The sequence below is a fragment of the Protomyctophum parallelum genome (assembly GCF_964188405.1).
Source record: "Protomyctophum parallelum genome assembly, chromosome: 1".
Classification (NCBI taxonomy): Eukaryota; Metazoa; Chordata; class Actinopteri; order Myctophiformes; family Myctophidae; genus Protomyctophum; species Protomyctophum parallelum.
Window position 1 is genome coordinate 79,579,636 of NC_139697.1, and position 22,897 is coordinate 79,602,532.

General features: G+C 43.5%; 1 protein-coding gene across 1 annotated transcript; it reads left to right on the forward strand.

The window, feature by feature from the left end:
• Positions 1-234: 234 nt before the first annotated feature.
• On the forward strand, positions 235-5,203 carry LOC310855146 (zona pellucida-like domain-containing protein 1; the record flags this gene model as incomplete). The annotated part of the gene is made up of 7 exons (XM_083760040.1): positions 235-495; positions 1,072-1,256; positions 2,548-2,620; positions 3,069-3,166; positions 3,628-3,708; positions 3,791-3,959; positions 5,159-5,203. The coding sequence occupies 7 exons, from the start codon at positions 235-237 to the stop codon at positions 5,201-5,203; spliced, it is 912 nt and encodes a 303-aa protein (XP_083616166.1).
• Between the last annotated feature and the right edge of the window lie 17,694 nt (positions 5,204-22,897).

The window sequence follows — 22,897 nt, forward strand, 5'->3', positions numbered from 1 at the left end:
CTCTGGCCTTGACAGCACGTTGCATGTTCAAGTCCCGTTCATGACGACCTTTGCTGCATGTCTCTCCCCGTCTCTCCCTCTCTCTTTCCTGTCATTCTTCACTTGTATATAAAGGCAGAAAACAAATGGGATTATGTGGAACTAGAATGTATTGTGTAATATGGCATAAGTATCCTTTTAGAAAGTAATACCTGTCATATTAGAGTGATTAGCTGTGAGTGAATAAGGTACTCTATGACAGAAAACAACCTGATCTTATATTTCCCTGTTAAAGCATACAACGACATCTCAGTGGAATGCGGCACTGCCTCAATCAGCCTGGCCATCCTCTATTGCCCTGTGATGTACACTGGCTACAATCAATCCCATCTTCTCCTCAACCATGTGGGTGATGATCCAAGCTGCGCAGGAACCCTGGACCTAAGTGCCTCACCCCCGGTTGTCAGGTTCACCTTCTCCCTCAACCAGACTTCATCCTGTGCCAGCCAATTCATCGTAAGTAGAGCATGAAGAAGACGTTGGGTGGGGAGAATCCATGTTTAACCCATTCAGGAGTCAGGACGGGAACCCCTTTTGTTGTTTTAAGCATTATGTTATACTTTAGCTATTGAAAAATAGTAGATCTAAGTTTATAGTGCGGCACCGAGCATGTAGAGCTGCTATTTTTGAAAAAGCGTGAAAATGCGTGCAAATCTTAGAATATATATTCGTTCACAGAAAACGTTTTTAACTAAAATCTTTGCTTCTGGGAGGGTCCCTGGAACAACATATTTTCAGATGGGGGTCCGCGGCCATTTACATATAATTCTGGGGGTCCTTGACATGAAATAGGTTGAGCACCACAGATAGAGGTTTTAAATAGGTTGAGCACCACTGATAGAGGTTTTAAATAGGTTGAGCACCACTGATAGAGGTTTTAAATAGGTTGAGCACCACTGATAGAGGTTTTTCAGAAAACTGTCAGGATTTAGAAGACATTTGTAGAATCTGTCCTCAGGTCTGAATGGGTTAAGGACTTTGCAGAATAATCAATTTCCTGTTCTTGACACGAGTGGTGATGTTTGTCCTCAGACCACCAGTGCAGTCGGCCAAGGCATCTTCTCTGCGTTCTCCAACATCCAGACGGTTAACATCAGTGGTGTCGTCTACTCCTCTGACCCAACCTCGGGCACAGTCACCTATAACACTGAGCTCAAATATTACTACTCCTGTGCGTACCCTCTGGAGTATCTGATCAACAACACCCAGGTGGATGTGTAAGTTCCTTCCTTGGAATTCTGTTACAGTATGTGTCACTCTAATGAACTGTGAACATTTAATAAATGGCATTATAAGATGCTTATGTGCCTGGCTGACATTGTGTTATTATATGGGAGTGGGACAAGTCTACAATTGAAATACTCCCAAGAGTGTTTTAGATATTTAAGATAATTCTTTTTGCAGGCTTTTTATGCCTTTATTGATAGGTATAAATACCAGCACTTACGTTATCCGTTTAGGATTCTTGTTTTATTTCAGTTTTCCCCCAGAAGGTATAACAACAGACAGGTGGCCTTCTTCAACTCTTCTCATCTGATTAGATTTGAAGAAGGCCACCTGGCCGAAACGTCCATCTGTCTGTTGTTATACCTGCTGGGGGAAAACTGAAACAAAACAAGAATCCTAAACGGATAACGTGAGTGCTGGTATGTATTCCTTCAGTGTATACCTTCCAGAACCGTGCACCCGTTACATCATTACATGGAACTATTCAACTGAGTGCTTGCTCTCGCTTTCTTCTTCAAGTTTATTGATAGGTATGGTAGGGGAGAGAGATGGGGGGGTGTCACACAGGTAGTCAGGATCGGGACTCGAACCTGCAACATGCTGTCGTGGGGGGATTACAAGCCTAGGTGCCTGGATACAAGATCTGCTAAGAGGATTTATAAACCTAGAAAGCACTATGGCCCTTTATATTAAATTTATCTGAACATTTTAATGACATACCGGTACAAATATACAGTATTACAGTACTATGCAAAAACATCATATAAACGTTTGGAAATCAACAGAAAGAAATATGTACAGTAAGGGGGGGGGGGGTCTTTGACTTGTAGGGATTAACATTATCTTACTTGGTAGGGCGTTCCTGTGGCATTTTTGTAGAGCAAGGTGAGTTCTAGGAGTATAAGGCCATGCAGTAGCCTGACCAGTTTTTTTGGAATGTCTGAAGCCTTGTTTTTAGGGCCTTTGTAGTGCTATGGTGCCATGAGTTGCAGAAACACACACAACACCCATGTGTATCTGGTTCTGCTGCCGAGCCAATCAAACAAACGGAGGACATGCATTATGCATTATGCAACCTTCTGGACACCTGGCTCGTTATGAACAGAGCCTATTTTAACAACAAGTGAGCTTATATGGTAGTAGGTCTCTATTTTTAAATCTACTCTACTAATGGGAGTTACTTGCATTTGAGTCCTTCAGGTGTTACTGAATGTAACGTTTCAGCCTCAACCATGTCTCAACCAGTACCTTCTCCCTGTCATAAATGTTTTTCCCACATAGATCAGCATCCTCCATTGCAGTGAAAACGGAAAACGGAAGTTTCATTAGCACATTGAGCATGGAGCTTTTCTCTGTAAGTCTCTCTTGCACTCACACACGCGCACGCACACACGCACGCACGCACGCACGCACGCACGCACGCACGCACGCACGCACGCACACACACACACACACACACACACACACACACACACACACACACACACACACACACACACACACACACACACACACACACACACACACACACACACACACACACACACACACACACACACACACACTGATGATGAAGTGATTTACAGTCTGCAGTCTTTACAGTCAAGGACATTTGGATTGAAAACAACTGTTTGAATACCATGAACCTCAAAACACAGATATTCACAGTTAAGCAATAGCCTATACGCACACTTTAATGTTAAATGACCATTACGGTTCCCCAGGTGATGTGTATAGTGTCAATGTTGAAATACAGGGGATGTATCATGATGTAATGCAATAATGCAATAATGTGTTCACAGGACGTCAACTACACCACCCCGTTGCTCATGCCATCAAATGGAGTAGAGCTGAGGACCCGCATCTATGTCCAGGTCGAGGCAACCAACCTGACTGAACAGTAAGATTATCACATATCATGTTATGTAGACAGGTGCCAGGCATCTCAATGTACATAATATGTACATCCTATATTATAGGATAGGTTCTTTGTTTACCTATGATCCTAGAAGATAACTATTTCTATGCATTTGATGTACTGTATTGTGCCGAATATAAGACGACTCTGATTATAAGACATTTTTCAAGACTCATTTGTGGAAAAAGAACATTGAATGTCAAATAGTCTAGTCCAGATTATAATACAACACTGTATTTCAGGATATTTCCATTGGAAAATGGTCCATTTGTCTTATATTCAGCACAATAGGGTATCAACTTTTTCTTACTGTAAATCGCTCTGGATTAAGAGTGTCTGCTAAATGCCTAAATTATAAATTATTAAATTACACAACACACAATAGTGCTTTAGTAAAGTTTCTTCCATTACTAGTCTTGACTCTGTCCGTTCTGCCCCATCAGGTATCACGTTCTCCTGGACAGATGCTATGCCTCAATATCCCCTGACCCCATCTCTACTACTTACTTCAACCTGTTTGTCTCGTAAGTCATTCTCATTCTGAACCAACAGCTCAAGTTCAACCTTGACCAACACTGTTGATTAATTGATTGATTTCTTCTTCAGGTGCGACAGAGACCAGATGACAATGATGCATAAGAATGGCCAGAGTCAACAAGCCCGCTTCTCCTTCCAAGCCTTCCGCTTCATTGAACAGCAGAATGAGACGGTGTCCACCTACTATCTGCACTGTATCACCAGACTTTGTGATATTAGCACCTGCGCATCATTTACGGTCAGATGATGATCAATGTTAAACAATATTCACTTATTCAGTTTAAAAGAGGGTATTCTTTGCAGTTAAAGGACCACTTCACCACTTTTCAACCTATCTTCATATAATAGGTCCTCACTAATAATCTTGAAAAACTTGCGCAAATTTTTTCTACTCGGTCTGTGTCTCATAGGAGGGCTGTGGGCAGTTCAGAAACCGTCTTCCAGTGACATCATCGATGGGGAATACAAGCTAATAGAAACTGCAGGCTTTCTAGCCCTGAAAAGTTGCAATGCGAAAATGGAAGCCATCGTTCTCACGATAATGAAAATTAAATAAAAAATAATCTGCCTAATGATGATGTCACTAGAACACGGTTTCTAAACTGCCCACAGCCCTCCTATGAGACAGAGTAGAAAAAAATATTATTAGTGAGGACCTATTATATGAAGATATGTTGAAAAGTGGTGAAGTCCTTTAAGTGGTAGTCTGTCTGTCTGTCTGTCTGTCTGTCTGTCTAGGGCATAACTGGATGTATGATTGACGTCAAATTTGAGAGTGTGTCCCAGATGATCCAGAGCTGTGTGTGTGTGTGGGGGGGGGGGTTCTTAAAATAGTAAAAAAAAAAAGGCAAATAAGTTTAGGGATAAGGGTTAAGGGGTGGCACAAGATAGATCTAAGATAGATTTAAATTATTAAAAAATCTTCAGGAGAGAGTTACACTGTTTCTTCCTCCCAATTATAGTGCCCTTCCAGTTCCAGGAGAAGAAGAGATTTGCCTGTGACTGAAGTGAAAGATGGTGTGACAACACCAACCACCCTCTCCTCAACTCATCCCATTGTCGCCCATGCTGAGAGCGGTAAGTGTGACCTTTCCCTTCCAACACCATACTGATTTCACACATTGATTGCCTAGAAGTCCAAATAAGAATCTAAGCCAGGGAGACTCTTACTTCATTCCCAAAGCATGAATGGTAACATTACGAGCAAATATTAATCTGTGTTTGTTTTGTTTTTGTATTACAGCACAAGCATCTAAAGAAGGTATTTTCTTTCTTGTATAATAGTGACATTTGTATAATAGTGAAATAATTTGACTGTAACCCCATAATTTATTTGCGCCAAAGGCAAAATCATCACAAATGATGCATATTAGAAAGAGATGTTAAATACATTTTCTAGCTCTAACACGCCTGCTTGTCCTCTGGTTGTCTTATCAGCAGCAGCTTCACACTCCGCGCACGCTGCTTCATCTGCAGGACTGAAGGCAGCTGTTGGTGTCCTCGCCGTGGTTGGCATTGTGGGCATATGCATGGCAGCTTTCTTCTACAGGAGACGCAGATAATTAAAGGCCAGATGCTCCTGGACATAACTTTGCTTACGCTAGCAAGATTTGTGGAGATTTGGTATAATCTAAATTGTTCCACAAAACATGTTGTAGGTAGAGGACTATAAGCTCAGTAGGCTATATGAATATGATTTTTTCATAATGTAGCATATGTCATGAATATGGTCTGGGGCATAGGCCCTGTGGCTGTAAATCTACTAGTCCTTATGGGCTGGTTTTAAATGCAAAGTGGAAAGAAAATTACTTTGTTAGAGACATAAACTGAGGAAAGCTTGTTTTAGTAACCATGATGCATTGATGCAATATGTTCAGGAAAATAGTGTTAATGCACTCATTGTGCTTTGCCTTGTAAAAGCACATACAGAAAGGAAAAAAGGGAACTACTAGTTGTAGACAAGGCAACCAGAATGATTTAGCCGTTAGGATGGGTACCTGTGATTGATTATTATCAATGAAATGTAGTGCAACTGAATGACATGTATTGCAAATGTATTATGTGAAACGGAGAGCAAGAACGGAGAGCAAGAACAGACCTCAGACAATGAAAGTGTATGCGTACTGATGTGATCTAAAACTAGATCACTGTGCTAAAGGTCTTTGTCTTGTATAACAAAAGTCAAACACTACTACACCAATCACCCTGAAGCTGCTTCTATATATGTTTGCTGCAGAAATGTAGAACACAAACCAAAAAGCTGAGGAATATGTTTTTCTACCTGAATGAATACCGGTTTTGATATGTAGCACATTTTGATAGTGAAGCCACTAGTGTTAAGTCAAGTATTGTTTTAAATATGTATTAGTTTGAATCTTTATGCAAATAAATGATTGATTGAACAATATGAACTAATCTGTATGGACTTCCTTATTACAAACACAATTTTCAGCCCATATTCACTCTAACAACCTATCAAGTTGTTGTTAGGATATTTGTCACTATACATTTTGCACTGTCTTGTGATTTTACCATCCTGATCATTTCTGATTTCTGTTCATTTCTGCACGATACAAAGTGGCTATTGGCTAATTAGTGATGTGAATGTGACTAAGCGTGTATTAGTGTGTGGTTTTATTGTTTAGCAGCAGCTAATAGATCAATGCATCCCTAATTCCCAATATTGTCTTTAAAATCCTAATTCTGAATGTGGTTGTAAAAGGTATAGGTGTAGCAAAATGTCTGCTTTACTTATAGAGTACTATTCAGATGATATATAGGCCTACTTATCCAGAACCAGGCCTGGACTGGCCACTTGACAAACTGGGCCGACCAATGAAAAAATATGTAGTATTTAAAAATATAAAGTATTTTGCTGACCCAACTGAAATCTCCCATGGTGATGCGAGGTTAGTATACACTATGGAGATTGGCACCGCCGTACGTGTGGGGTAACGGTCCCATATGGCTGGCTCTGGCAGCTCGGTCCTGGTACACTACAGTACTGTGCTGTTTTAACCACCCTCTGAAGAGCCTTGGCCCAAGCCTATTGACCGTCCTACTTTGCAAACATGATGACACCAGCTTGGGTCGATTTCAACCCAGAGGACTCTGTATAGCTGCTCACTTTCCACTGGTGTTCCTTGATGTGAATGAGGGAATGTGCTCCCTGCAGCTTCCTGTAGATGGCGCACATGCAGTGCATTAAGTTGGGCGCCCAAATTGGATAGGATAGGATAACAATAACAACAGCAAAACCATATACAACTTGGATTGTAAGCCTACAGTACAGTGAGAAGAGAACTACAGTATTCTTTGTCAGGTGAAACCTGACATACTGTATAGCGACCTAGTCATCAATGGGAGTTTGACCCCATGCTGCCTAAGCCAATGGGAGTCTGACCCCATCCTCTGAAATGCAGCTGAAACACTGCCAGCCAATCGAGTAGCAACCTAGTCATGATTGGCTGCCTCCTAAGCTATGACACACACACCACGGAAATCTGCACCCAGACCACAACCATAGACATAAACACCACAGCAAGGGCGACAGGAAAGGGCAAACTATGGGAGTCCAAACACAGATGCCTTGATAACATTAGACATGTAATTTACATTCACAGCCACACTTTGATTGTCAGGTTGATGATCACCATCTTTCCTTCCAAATATTGATTAAATGTAAAAAACTAAACAAAAGAAGGAGGATTGGAATGAACGGTATGTGGGTTGAGTCAAGCACAACAACTTTGGGGTCCCACAAAACTATGTTTTTCCCCAATAACGCACATAAACATTAATCACACTAGATCTGTACGTGCCCGTCGCAGTCGGCCACCGGCCTACTTGGGAACGATGCAACTTGGGTACCTAATGATATAGGTTGTCATAGCACCCGTCAGCCGGTGTCCCGCATGGAGATCTGCCTGTGTGCCTGTGTGTGAAGACTACAAACTGAAAAGTGTATTTGGCAATACATTCGGCCAACTGGCAGAGCCTGATTGGTTGAGCCTCAATTAGCTGAGGCAGAGGCTGGAAATTGCACAGCTGAAAGGAGTTGGCCTCATTAGGCCCACTGGCAGAGCCTGAGCAGAGCCTTTTGTGGTGGTTCTGTAGAAGTGTGGGTCCGACCCACTCGATACCGGGCACTGCACTCCCTGCGGGGCTGTGGAACGCGTGTGTCGAATTTGAAATCGGTGGGTCAAACGGTTCTCGAGTTACGTGCATTACAACCATACACACACGAACGTACGCACAGAGAGACGTGGCGCATTTGTAGTAGGATTAAACAAATAAATCCCCACAATGCATTCTCAAAGGCAAATATCACAACAATAACTAATACAGATGTGCCCTGAGGCATGCTGGGGAATCCCTCCCCAGACTCTGATTGGCTGATGGATGGTGATTGGAAAATGAGCACTCGTTTTGCTTTGTGTGCTAATTACTAAACGATTCCATAAACCACCATGCCAACTTTGACTCATTGACACGCAAGGCCATCAGCTGCTCATAGTGTGGGCACTCACTCATGTGGCAGCTGGCTTGGGCGTGGCACGATCAGCCTCAATGTGTTTGAGTCCTGTGTCTGCCTTGTTGTGTAGTGATTTAAGGACGTTGAGGTAACAATGTCAAGCGCTCCTCTTCCCCAACCCTCTTGGGGAAAACAAGGGCAGAGACACCACAATATCAAAATCCACTATTGACGAAATAATATGTCATACTAACCTAGAATAAGGTCTGTGTTCAGTCAACACCATGGAATTACAAACTCTTCTCCAATTTTTCCATGGCCTCATTAAATGACTCATATTGTGAACTTGTAAAGAGGATGCATATAGTCTTACAATACATAAGGAAACACAAGGGGTTCCAATGAAAGCGAGAAGGAGCATGCCGTTATACAACCAGCTCTGCTCTTCAACGTGATCTTTTCAAGGGCTGTAGAAAAATAATTTAATTTACAATTAATCCAAATTTAAATGAAAACATACTTCGCTGCAGATATCAAACCACAACTCCACAGTAGGCTAAGTGGAAGTGTGGGAGTGATTGTATTGCTATATTTGATATCACTGATCTTTATTGTTCTAGTAGAACTTCAGAACTTCAGCTGAAGCATCTTATCAGGGCAAGTAGAGTATGTGGCTAACCTGACCAGCTCCAACACGTTATTGTAGTAATTATTTTATTTCGAATTACGTTAATATTAAGTGGGTGACAATGTGATCACAAGAAAAGAGGAAATTATATACCTGGGTTGCATTTTCCAGTGAAAAAATGGCAACTAAAGTAATCAAAAAAAGAATACATTGACGAATTTAACTTCGCGAAATTGGTTGTCTGCATGTCTGTTTCAGGATTGAAAGTTGTTACAGATTAGTTTTTAAGGCGCTTAATGGCCTGGCTCCTTTATGTTTCAACCCTTTACAAGTAAAGACTGGATGCTGCCAGAGATCCTCAGGTCATTCAAGGACATGGAAAGAGCATTCAAGAGGGAAGACAGACAAAGAAGGGCATACACATTTGAAAAGGTGGTGACGTACTCAAAGCTCTGGTGGAAGAAATCAAACCATTTGAGAGTTCAGCACCACAGTGCACTGCGAACCCACTTCAACTAATGAACTAAAATGTTTATAAGAATTGGCACGGCGGCCAAACAGTTCCAAGTACAAGCACTATTGAAGGGCATTATATAAGCAGGCTAAGTGAACTTCAATTTAATATTAATAACATCACATTCTTGCAGGCAGCAGGCCTCGGCTCCAGTTTGAAATGATGTGGGCAGTTGAAGAGTTTTATATAGTATAACAATATGCCTATACATAACACTTAAACTGACTGGGCAGAATTTGCAACTGAGGGTGCCATACCCCTCTGGCACCCCCGTGGCGCCGGGCCTGGCTGGGAGCCACCATGAGACTTACAAAATGAATGAACTACTCACCTAATGCTGCAGAGGTTCCATGCTTAACGTACTTCCAAAGTGTGTACATTGTTTAAGTCACAGATGCATAGTTTTCATATTGTAAACATATGAATTTTTCGCTAAAAGCTTGTGTTTAATCTACCTGGGTTCTTGTTTACCTACTACTTGGTTATAGGTCTTGCCGGCATCATAACAACTTGTCATGGCAGCTTGTCTACAACCGAAACATACTTCCTCTACTAAAACAAAACTCTCTTCTCTCCTATTTTCTTTCCCTCTCCCATTTCTCAGGTTCCCGCCGGGGGGTGACCATCCATGCGCGCCATAAGACGAACGCCATACGACCTCCTCCCCAAAGACCAGAACCTACACACCTTATTTCATTCATTCATTCATTTATTGTCAATAAATCCCTTAAACTTTCTCGATGGTGTGTTTCTTGTGTGTGTTTTTTCCAATACACTTTCAGTCTTGCCCAAGATACACTCACCCCTCACACTGTCAAGCACCTGAAAGAGGTTTACTGCAGGTTTGAGTCTTTAGGTAGGCCTATATCCCTTTGCCTAAACTGGCGTTACCCTCCCTTGCTATTAGTGGAGGATATTAATGACACGATCGTTCACTTTATGGTACAAGCACCAAATTTGGTACACAAGTGCTTCAGAACCTACTCTCTCAGAAAAGTATGTTGTCCACTTGAAAAAACTAAATGGCCACCATTTTTCAAGATGGCCGCCAAATGAAAAGGGCCTTTTGTGGCGGTTCTGGACAACCGTGGGTCCGACCGACTCGAGACCGGGCACTGCACTCCCTGTGGGTGTGTGGAACGTGTGTGTCGAATTTGAAGTCGGTGGGGCGAACGGTTCTCGGGTTATGTGGATTACAGATGTACAGACACACACACACAGACTTGAATATACAGTATGTCAATGGGCAATGCCCATTGGGGTTTTTTTTAGATGATGGGTAGCCTCGGTACCAGGCTTTCATTTTTGTTGGTGAAAAAATTGAAAGCCTGGAGGAACGCATTGGCCGCTCTGGTCTAAAAGTGGGAGTCAACCCTTCCGGGTGGGCGTCGCTCCAAATGATGTGACGTAGCGCTGCACTAGGGGGGAGAGGAGGGGCCGGGGGTGACGGACAGATCGATGAGATCCAATCAGGGCGTGCGCAAATCTGAGCCGCGACCCGCCCCTCTAGACCAGAAACCTAACACGTTAGCTCAGGCTAGATGATGGGTAAGAACAGAGAGATGTGATGTCAGGTGGTGTGGGCTAAGAAGTGGTCAGGGCTATATGAGATGTACAGTAAGTGCAAAGAGAGATGGTGAGGGAGGGAGAAAATTATTTTGACCAGACAGTAGACAGTAGTGTAACAGGTTAAGGTGAGTATAGAGATGGAAATGTTCTAGCAAGAGAAGCTATTGAGAATATGGGACATAGTATGGGTCAGGAAATATTTGTGACAGAAGGTTACCAGTGAGAGGGAAGATGTATACGATGGTAGTGAGACCAGCCATGCCGTACGGTTGGAAACGGTGGCACTGATGAAAAGGAGGCACAGCTGGAGGTGGCAGAATTAAGGATGCTATGGTTCTCATTAGGAGTGAAAAGGAAGGACATTATCAGAAATTACTGAATTAGAGGATCAGCCCAGGTTAGAAGGTTTGGGGATAAAGCAAGAGAGGTGAGGTTGAGATGGTTTAGACATGTGAAAAGGAGGGATGAGGGTACATTGGGAGAAGGATGCTGAAGATGTAGCTGCCAGGTAAGAGGATGGCCAAAGACGAGGTTTAAGGATGCTGTGAGAGTCTGAGAGATGACATGAAGGTGGCAGGTCACAGAGGAAGATGCAGAAAACAAAACCAAATGGGGTCCATGTGTGGTCCAGCCCTATGGAATGTAAAGTTCAAGCATGTGCTAATGAAAAGTATTTAAAATATATAGTTTTGATGCTCATCCTAGATCCTACTACTATAGGGGATGCAAAGCAATATGTCCGTTTATCCGTCCGACTTCTCCTTAGCACACATCTCTCTATGCACAAAAAATGATGCATGCCACAGAAATCCATCTGCACTACATTGCATCCATGTCATATTTACTGTACAAATATTGCTTTTGTATGACATACTGTTATTGCACAACATTTCACTGTGACACAAATTACATTACAATTTCCACATTAACCGACCCCTCCCCTTTTCCCTGCACGTACACACACACACACACACACACACACACACACACACACGGTACTGTACAGTACACTATAGTATGTTACAGTACAGTATGGTAAAGTACAGTACGGTACAGTAACGTGCGGTACGGAATGGTACAGTATGATACCATAAAGTATGGTACAGTACAGTATGATGCCGTACAATACAGTACGGTACGGTACAGTACAGTAAAGTACAGTACGGTACAGTATGGTACCATGCAGTACAGTACAGTACAGTACAGTACAGTACAGTACAGTACAGTACAGTACAGTACAGTACAGTACAGTACAGTACAGTACAGTACAGTACAGTACAGTACAGTACAGTTGTAACAATCGGCCTTTTGTTTAGAAAGGAAAACTATTAACTAAAGGAAAAAGACGGGATCGGCAGGTTTTTAGCTTAATGAAACTCACGTATTTATTAACTAAATCAATCAATCGGGCAATACAATACACTTGCTTCTGACCCTATACCAAAATAATAAACACACAGAACAGATCAACACTCAATTCCCCAATCCCCTTTCAACCCAACAAAGTCCCAACGTCAGTTGTAAACAACAAACAAAACAAGTTCGTCACGCGAGGCAGGCGCTCTGAATCTCGAACGGTCCCGCGACCGTCCTCCTCTCAGTACGCTCCCACAGTATAGTTCCACAGATCCACATGAAGCGCACGTTAATCCATTGATATCCAACAGAACACGGATCTCTCTCACCCGCGATGCTCCTCGTTGACCGGCAGTTCATGCATGGACCCAGCTCCGATGACGCAGTCTCCCCAGCGTCACAACACGGCCGCTTACTCCGTGCTCGGCTGAGCTCGACAGTTTGTTTGTTTAGGCTGCAGGTTGCTAGTAGTTAGTTATTGAAACTTTAACACTAAAGACAGACCCTGGCGCCTCTGAGATCTCCTCCTCACACCCGTTCACACTAGTACACAGGTCTCCCACTTCCTGCACCACACCCTCTATTTGTCAAGTGGCGTGTGGCAGCAATCACTGTCATGCTAATCAGGCCCATTACCTCCCACATAAATTGGAAGTGCACATATCACAGGGTTTCGCATGTATTCATATCACACGTATACAATCACACACATTGGAAAAAGCAGCTAATAATAATATAATGTGCATTTTGTCACAGTCCCCCCCCCCCCCCAGCTGGAAGCTAATTCTCCAAGTCCTCCCAAAGGAGGGGTTGAGGTTGACCACATTAAAACATTTCTACTTTCTGGTCCCTTCCAATTCAAAAGGTATAACTAAAGGCCCAATCTGTCTCGTCATCTAGCTGAACCTGACCACTTCGGGGGCACTAGCTTTGACGAGCATGCTTCAAAAGGGTTGGAGAGTGGATGTGCTCTCGGCCCGACCAAAGCGTCTGGCTGGGACTGCGCTCGTCTCCGCCAGGCTCTAACATATTTGGCTTCTCTGGCCTGGGAGACACCCCCCCTCCCCCACCTTCGTCCAACTTTTTTGACCATGGCCCACTCGTTGTTGTAGCCAATGGTGACCAGCAGCATGGCGCTTCCTTCCCCACCTCTCGAGATCGGCCCCGTCGGGTCGACCCCAAGACCTTGCCCTGCCCGGTCTCCCTGAGTAGACTGTAACATCACGGACGGCTTACAGTTACCTGGCCTGCCCTGCTGACAAACGTGGCACCTCGTAACGTACTCCCACACGTCTCTGCGGACTGACGACCACCAGGCCACCTCGAGGATCCTAAGGAGAGTCTTTAGTCTACCTGGATGACCCCTCGTCCGGCGGTCGTGGAAGTGTTCCAGGAAACAGCGGATCAGGCTTTCTGGCACCACCACCTGAAGCTTCCGGCCAGAGTCTCTGAGCGGCCGCCTCCGATATAGAATTCCCTGGACCTCCTCATACCCACCGCGACGGGTTCGTGGGTCGGACTGGACTAGACCTCCCAGTAGACAGCCGAGCTTAGGATCTGCATGCTGAGCCTCGTTTAGGCCACGCAGAGTTACCTCTGCCGGCCACTTCTGGGACAGGTATTCCACCTCAGGTGGGTCACCTTGGCCCCGCGGCCCTAGGTATGATACCATACAGTAAGGTACAGTACGGTACAGTATGGTACCATGCAGTATGGTACAGTACGGTACAGTATGGTACAGTGCAGTACAGTACGGTACAGTATAATACCATACAGTAAGGTACGGTACAGTATGGTACAGTACGGTACAGTATGGTACCATGCGGTACAGTACAGTACAGTACAGTACAGTACAGTACAGTACGGTACGGTACGGTACTGTACTGTACTGTACTGTACTGTACTGTACTGTACTGTACTGTACTGTACTGTACTGTACTGTACTGTACAGTATGGTACAGTATTATGCCCTACAGTGCCGTACAGTATTATACAGTAGTATGGTACAGTACATCACAAAGGTATAGCCAAATATATGCTGAAATGCAAAACCAGTCTAATTTTGGTGGCCATCTTGAAATATCACCGCCATATTGGATTTTTGGATGGCTCGGTTTAAAAAGTTAAAGAGTTGACCAAAGGAATGTTCACGGCAAATGTCACGTATCACCAAGCGAACAACCGTTCCAATGATCTGCTAATTGCACAAATTCTGTGTGTGTGTACGTCTGTAATCCACGTAACTCGAGAACCGTTCTCCCCACCGACTTCAAATTCGACACACACGTTCCACACACCCACAGGGAGTGCAGTGCCCGGTCTCGAGTCGGTCGGACCCACGGTTGTCCAGAACCGCCACAAAAGGCCTTTTTCATTTGGCGGCCATCTTGAAAAATGGTGTCCATTTTGTTTTTTCAAGTGGACAACGTACTTTTCTGAGAGAGTAGGTTCCGAAGCACTCGTGTGCCAATTTTGGTGCTTGTACCATAAAGTGAACGATTCTCATGAAATATTGACTTAATATCCTCCACTATATACCAGTAACCAGAGACACTGACACAAGCTCCACTCCAAGCAAACCTCTCTCCACCTCAAACTTAAAAGGCATTAAACCCACACAAGGCTGAGGATCACAGGGCGACCATTTACCTTGTGGACCGGTTCATAACCACTTCCTCAGGAGCTCATTAACAAATAACACGGCCCTATGCCCTCACTGACAGATTGAAGTATGATACAGTATTATAATTGATATAATACTGTATGTATTATACCAATTATTATAAATAAATAAACCTGTATTTTCCACCCCCCGTCAAATGTGTTTGGAGGCAATTCTCAACTGGATAGCTACATTTACTTTACTGTAGGTCCTCATGCTTGCACTCACTCACTGTGTACAACATTTACTTTGATCTGCACAACAGGCCTTGTTTCACCCTCTCTGAAAATAATAGGATGGAATTTCCTTTTCAGATCTGCTGAAAAGTGCACTCAGAAATCAAAGGGCAGCTCCATCATCAAGTCACTGAGTTACTGAGACAGAGGGAATTGGTCATGCGGGGCAGGGGGGTTCGGCTCTGTCGCAGAGGGCGTTGCAGGGATGAGAAAAGAGTGTGCAGAGATACTTTGAGCCTGTTACCAAGCAGCACGTTTCAAAATGGAGAAAGCAGAGCTCATTCTCTCTCCCTCTTGATCTGTTTCTTCTGTACCATTAGCTGGTTTCCATTTGCTGAGTTGGTCTTGAAGAGGATACTTTTCAGATTTAGTTATTAGAAGCTGGCACTCTCGGGTTATAGTAGGGAAGATATCTGGAAGAACTGGACATTTATGATATTGTTATTGAGTAGGCTCTTAGAAATATATTATTTTGTTCTAATTTCAGAAGTTGATAGCTAATGGTCTGGACATTTTATTTTATATTGTCATGCACTAGGGGATGCATGGCAAAAAGTATATTTATTAAATTAAAGTAATTAAACAATGGTAAATAATCAGGTGTGGGATGTGAGGATATCAGTCATCAGTAATGTCTGCAATGTATGGATGTGTGGAGAGTGCTGTGTGCGTGTTGTATTAAATGGTGTTAAACAACTTAGGGAAAAGGTTAGGCCAGGTGACAACCCTTAGCAGGTCCTGCTTGCAGGGAGAACAGAGAGAGAGCTGCAGCCAGGAGAGCTCCCTATATAGTCCCCTAAGCCACACCCACCTCAGATGAGCACAATTGGGCTGACGGCCTGCTCCACTCTGCCATCACAGGCTCCAATGGCCCCATTTACATGCAGAAATTCATTCGGAATGAATGGATTCATCCCAGTCATCAGAATAAAAATGCTCATGTAAACACCTCAATTGGAATAGAATATCCCATTCCGAATGAATGCTTTGGTCATAAACAATAATTGAGGAATATTTACTTTTACACTCAACCTCTTAAACCCCAGGGGGGTCCAGGGGGGAAAAATAAGTATGATACAGTATTATAATTGGTATAATACTGTATGTATTATACCAATTATTATAAATAAATAAACCTGTATTTTCCACCCCCCGTCAAATGTGTTTGGAGGCTATTCTCAACTGGATAGCTACATTTACTTTAGGTCCTCATGGTTGCACTCACTCACTGTGTACAACATTTACTTTGATCTGCACAACAGGCCTTGTTTCACCCTCTCTGAAAATAATAGGATGGAATTTCCTTTTCAGATCTGCTGAAAAGTGCACTCAGAAAAGTTGGAACCGGAGAGCAATTGGGTCACCATTTACCCGCTGAGAGCTGTTCATGAGGTGGACAGCCGCTGGGCAATGGGGCTCAAGACTGACTCAGTAACTGCACTTAGCCTACACACCACATGCACTTTCTTCAGTGCACTTCTGTGGAGCACATATGCCACGTACTGATCGCTTTTGGGTCCTATTTTTATGTAATCAGTACAAACTGTTTGTTGCATGTCTGTAGTCGGTCCACGTGAGGCATTTTCATTATGCTGAATGTAAGTGTGGCATAGTGGGGTGTGGTTTTCTTTTTTGTGATAATCCTCCCTAATATAGAGTGTGCTGACCATATAATTAGTTCCTCCCTATCCCCAGTGAACCGCAGGGGTAAAAGAAAACGTCATTCAATCAGGATATATAGAGGGGGCCTTCCTCCAATCAGGATCGAGCGAGGCGGGCCTTGGTGCGCGTGCTGTTGGCCTGTTGCGTGTCCCCCACTGTAGAGCGTGCATGTGCATATCTTGTTAACCCGGCGGACCGTTTTTTTCCCTCCAAATCACCCAAATCACTGAATGCTCCTTTAAATATCTTCGCTGAAAATAACCGCTGTGAGCTTGTACGAGCTTGACCAGACAGTGGCCTTGTGGTTAGAGTGTCTCCAAGAGATGGGTCAAATGCGGAGAACAAATTTCACTGCGGTAACGTGTGACTAATTGTACGACTTTGACTTTGTATTTGAATTTAATTGAAATCTGAAAGGAAACCTGCAGTGTTATGGTTAGGGTTTGAGCATGCACCTGTTCCCTCCAACAAGAGTCATTTACAACAAGACAATACTGAGCAGTGTCTACACAATACAAGAGATGACAGTGGTGATTCAGAGCATGAGCTCGTTGACATACAGTATAATGCCTCATTGTCAAGGGTGCCCATAGTTGAATGGGTAGAGAGGCCATCTGGGAAACATATGGTCCCTGCCCCGCCTTGTGTCGGACTATTCCTGAGCAAGACCTCCCAACTCCTCCCTCCTGAGCGCTACCATCACATTAGATTATATTACTCCTAACGATTTTATCCATACCTCACGCAAATCGGTACAGAGTATCTCTATAGTTATGTGATCAAGACGGATCTGTCCAATATTTCATATTCCATCCTAATTGGCTAGCATTGGCTTCCAAAGTTTGCAGGATTGGCCCATTTAGAATAAAATGCCTCAAATCATGAAAGCAGTGTGTGCGGAATTTTGCACATTTGAACATCCAATTACCATCAAAAGCGTAAGAACAAATATCCCCTTTTTCACATTGGCCGATTATAGCACCACCAGGAGACCACAATAACCTACCTGACCTAAGCCTTACACTTGTGCCCCCGATTGAACCTGATTGAACCTGATTGACTGTCGCCTGACTGGCCAACCCGTCTTGTCTGGATGATGTTTGTGACCGAGATCTGCTTTGTATATTGACTAAATTGAAGTGCCTTTTCTATCTCATGTTGACTGCCTTACTGTCACGGTAGCAGAATGTCTGAACCCAAAATGCAGAGCCACAAGCAGAGTTCTTGAAACTACTCTGCTTGTGGCTCTGCATTTTGGGTTCAGACATTCTGCTACCGTGACAGAAAAGGCACTTCAATTTAGTCAATATACAAAGCAGATCTCGGTCACAAACATCATCCAGACAAGACGGGTTGGCCAGTCAGGCGACAGTCAATCAGGTTCAATCGGGGGCACAAGTGTAAGGCTTAGGTCAGGTAGGTTATTGTGGTCTCCTGGTGGTGCTATAATCGGCCAATGTGAAAAAGGGGATATTTGTTCTTACGCTTTTGATGGTAATTGGCAGATTAGCTTACAATCAAAAATAGGAAAGCAAGTATCTACTCAGGGAAGCCCAAAGTCCCAAACATTTCCAATGTACAAACAAAAATCCAAAAGGCAAAACTAAACAAGACAAAATCCAAAACTAAACAAAGCACAAGGCAAAAACATAGGATGTCCAGAAATGCAAAAACCTTACTGAAGGAGAACAAGGATTTCCAGGGACAGAGGAACACCAAGAGGAGCACCGGACAATGGTTTTATGTACTGACAGTTTGTGTGTGCAATGAGTCCAGTATTTATAGGGCGCGTTCGGAAATACCACACCGGAGCACACTCGCCTATTAGTTTGCATTGCACAGTGGGCTCAGTCTCAGTGCGCTATTTCCGAACGCGCCCATAGGCAGCAGGATAATGGCAAAGGGTTCACAGGTGTGTAATGGGAAGCACTGCAGGGCTGATGAGAGTTGGGGACAGGTGTGCAGTGTGAGGGAATGGAATGAGGGAGTGGCCAGGGAGGAGACATGGTCTGTGGAGTGACAGATCATGACAGTACCCCCCTCTCAAGGGACGGATACCAGACGTCCCACGACCTCAACGAGGAACGAGCAGGGTGGGTGGAGGGAAACCATGGCTGGGCACAGGAATTCAGGAGGGCGGCCTGAATGATGGTCCCGAGTTGAGTAGGTGCCGTCTGGGGGACGGCCTGGACACTGGGACAAAGCAGCAGAGTTGTCGTCTGGGGGCCGGCCCGGTGGCCGAGACGAGGCTGTGACGTCATCCGGAGGGCGGCCTGGAGGCCGAGACGAGGCAGCGGTGGCGTCGTCAGGAGGGCGGCCTGGAGGCTGCAACGGGGCAGCGGAGGCGCTGTAACTCCCTCCGCGCACAAACAGACACAAGTGGTTTCCTTGAACTGATTTATTTGTAGGGTTGTTGGTCCTCCAAATCAACGTGAAAACTAAACAATAAAACAATAAAACAAGGACGTTACAATCAACACAAAGTGACATGCACAGCATGTAGATGCAAACATTGATGCAAAACACATGAGTAAAATACAGACAAAACGAACAACAAATACCTCGTTGGCTGCGTGCATAACGAAGGGGGGGGATACTCTCCAGTCTTCAAGTCCTTATAACCCTAGACAGTCTCTTATATCTTTCTTGTAACTTTACAGTCTCTTTGTAAATTGTGTGACCAGTGCCAACGGAGCTGCTGCACCTTGCTGCTTCTGTTGCTTGGGGCTTGTTCCATGTAACCAATTGACATGCGCAGACCAAACGAGACACAGACAGAACTTCAAAATAAAAGCACTACAACTACTTGTCAAGAAAGGCAATGAAATAATGTTTTAACATGAATATGAACTTCTTAATTATTAACTTATTTTAGCCTTCTTATAAACTTTGTCTTTAGATAAATTAACTAATTATTACTAGGGCCGGGACTAATTGCGATTAATTTAGATTAATTAACTACAGAAAAATGAATCGCGATTAACTACAGATAAATTAATCGCACCTTTTTTTTCACCGCGGAACGTTTCTCACTGGGCGCTTTTCTATAGTACTGAAAACTGGAAATAATAAAAAGTCACCCCATTTTGTGTTGCCTAGAACTGGAGGTCTGACAAAAAACAGTAACAATATGAAGTAACTACAGCTTTGTGATGTCACTGAGATGTACTTGTTACTGTTACTATTTTTTTTTCAGACCTCCAGTTCTAGGCAACACAGAATGGGGTGACTTTTTATTATTATTTCCACAACAGGTATATTAATGACAGTAAAATGTTGAAAATGAGTGGTATCCTGTAGTCACTATTTGTTGATTCACTGGGATACCAAAAAACATTTAAAAAAAAGGTTTCTCGCTGTTCTCGGGTTGAATATTGATATGCGATTAAAATGCGATTAAAATAGATTAATTAATCGCAAAGCCTCTGATTAATTAGATTAATTTTTTTAATCGAGTCCCAGCTCTAATTATTACTCATAGTGGCAACAGTTACACTCCCACCAAATCTCACAAACCTTCAAGTGGGATTTCTTTAACACCTTTACAATGAAATGTCAAGCAAAACATTAAACCCTTTCCTCTGCTTCAAGCAGAGTAACAACCTTTTATCCAGGCTTTTCAATGTACACTCTTTTAGTTGTAGGTTTTCTCTTTTCATCAAATGTAGTGTCACTGATCATCAATTTTCGTTTTCTCACCCTATCATCTGACCCTGAATAGACTTCAGTGATCCCGGCCATCTTCTCTCTGTAGGGTGGTGCCAGATCCTCTTCTAGAAGGATGACATCATTGACCTTCAAGTTCCTTCTGTTCCTGTGCCACTTTCGTCTTGGTTCCTTGTGACTGTACTTTGGTGTTGATGGATGCTTTGCGTGTGTTCCTTCTTCATCCAGGAACGGATCCAACTTGCACAGTTTACTGTGTTTGGTCTTGGCAACTGCTTTCTTGACTTTAGCGAGATCTTCTTTCCTTTCCTTTAAGATTTCACTTTTTCTGGTTCTTTCTTTCGCACCTTTATCTTCTTTTGCTTTAGTGCTCCACACGAGAGCCTTGTGGAGTTCTTTCTTGATTTCTCCCACCTTGAATTCTCCGCCAGGTGGCTTGAGATCTTCTTGGAGCACTGGCTCTGTCACTGTCACTTGTCTCACTATGAGGCGATGGCTGATTCTGTTGGCATCACTGTTGTCTACACAGGGATTCCCATGGCCGACAATACTCCACCCAAGGTCTGTACGCTGCGCATAAGGCTGGTTGTCTTTACCAGACACAACTTCCCTTGGAAGTAAGGCTTGTGAGCAGTTGTATCCGATGAGCAGACCTACTTTGCAGTCCTTCAGTGTTTGTAACTTATTTTCGAGATGCTCTAGATGAGGCCAAGCTTTTGCAGTTTCACTTGTCGGTATGTGAGTTCTGTTGGCTGGAATAAACCCACGGGTGTAAACTGGTGGTAAAGAGATTATTTTACTGGAGTAAAAGCCTCTGACTCTTAGATTGCTTACTCTTTGCGAGCTTACAACTGTACTTCTTGCAGTCATAGTCGAGGGCTTGAGCTTGACTTGTTCTTTGTCTGCTTCCAACGCTTCTGCTACGTCGCTTAGTACAAAGGTTGTGTCACTTTGAGAATCCAACAGAGCATATACAAGTATTTCTCGTGCTGGTTGAGTTGTAGATGAAAGCCAGACTGGAATTATTGCAGCTGTTTCTCTGTTAGCTTCATGTAGAATTACTCTATTTGAAATAGCTTCTTGGTACTGTGATGACTGATCTTCTTGACTTGTACTTGGCTTAGCTTGAGGTGTGCTTCGTTCTTCCCTGGCTCGCTCCTCATGCAGACAAGTAGGATGCTTCTTTTGGCATGTGTCACAAACACTCCTACTGTCGCAGCTTTTTGATTGGTGCCCAGACTTGAGACAACCAAAGCAAAGTCGTTCGGTTTGAACAAACTTGATTCTTTCTGACATTTCTTTCTCCATGAATTTTCTGCATCGGTGTAACTCATGTCCCATCTTTTCGCAGAAACTGCATTTTATGACAGTCTTTTCATTGGTGCTTGTGTTCAGTGACTTTGCTGCAAAACTTTGTTGTCTTTGGGACTTTGGGTTGTCAGCTTCACCTTGTTTCAATGACTGCAGTGAAGTGACAGGGTTGCAGGCAATTCTTGCTTCTCTTGTTAGAAATCTGACAAAGTGGCTGAATGAGGGAAATTGATTTCTCTCTTCTTCCATTTCCATAACCTTCCGATTCCATGCAGCCGTTAGCCAATCTGGTAACTTAGAAAGGATTTTTCTGTTCTCATTACAGTCATTCAGGATCTGCAATGTCTTGTTGTTGATCATAGCAGCTTCACAACTGCGGAGAAAATCTGTAAATTCTCTGAGCTCAAAGCTGTCCTTTGACCCAATCTTAGGCCATGCTTGGAGCTGGTCTCTGTACGCCTTGGCAATTGTGAATGGGTTTCCGTATCTCTCCTCCAGAATCTCCCATGCTGCAACATAGGCAGATTCGGTTCCGAGCAGGAAGTAGCCATCAAGAGCCTTCTTTGCTTGACCACCGATGTATCTTCGTAGGTAGTATATCTTCTCCTTCTCTTGTATGTTCTTCTGGTCTATCAGTATTTCAAAAGATAGTTTCCAGTCGATGTACTTCAATGGATCCCCACTGAATACTGGAGGTTCAGGAATTGGTATTCTGTTGGCACTTAAAGCGCCTGCCAGCATCTTAACGAGCTCTGCTGTACTGTCATGAGAGGCTTGTGGCACGGGAGACGTATGACTGGACTGATGACTTGTGAGAGCAGGTACTTGTTTATCTGCTACTCTCTTATTTTCCAGTAATATGTCTTTCCGTTCTTCTTTGATGCTCCCTTGATCATACACCAGCATTCTTGCTTGTGCTGCATTAAGATTTTTCACCGTTTCCAATTTCTTTATTTTTCTCCGTTTTTCATCCAGAGTCCTTTGTAGAGCTATATGCTCTTCTTCTAGTTGAGCTTTCATTTGAGCTGCCTCTTCCTCTCTCTGAATTCTTCTTTTCCTTGAATCTGCTTCTCGCTCTAGCTCATCTGCTTCTTGCTG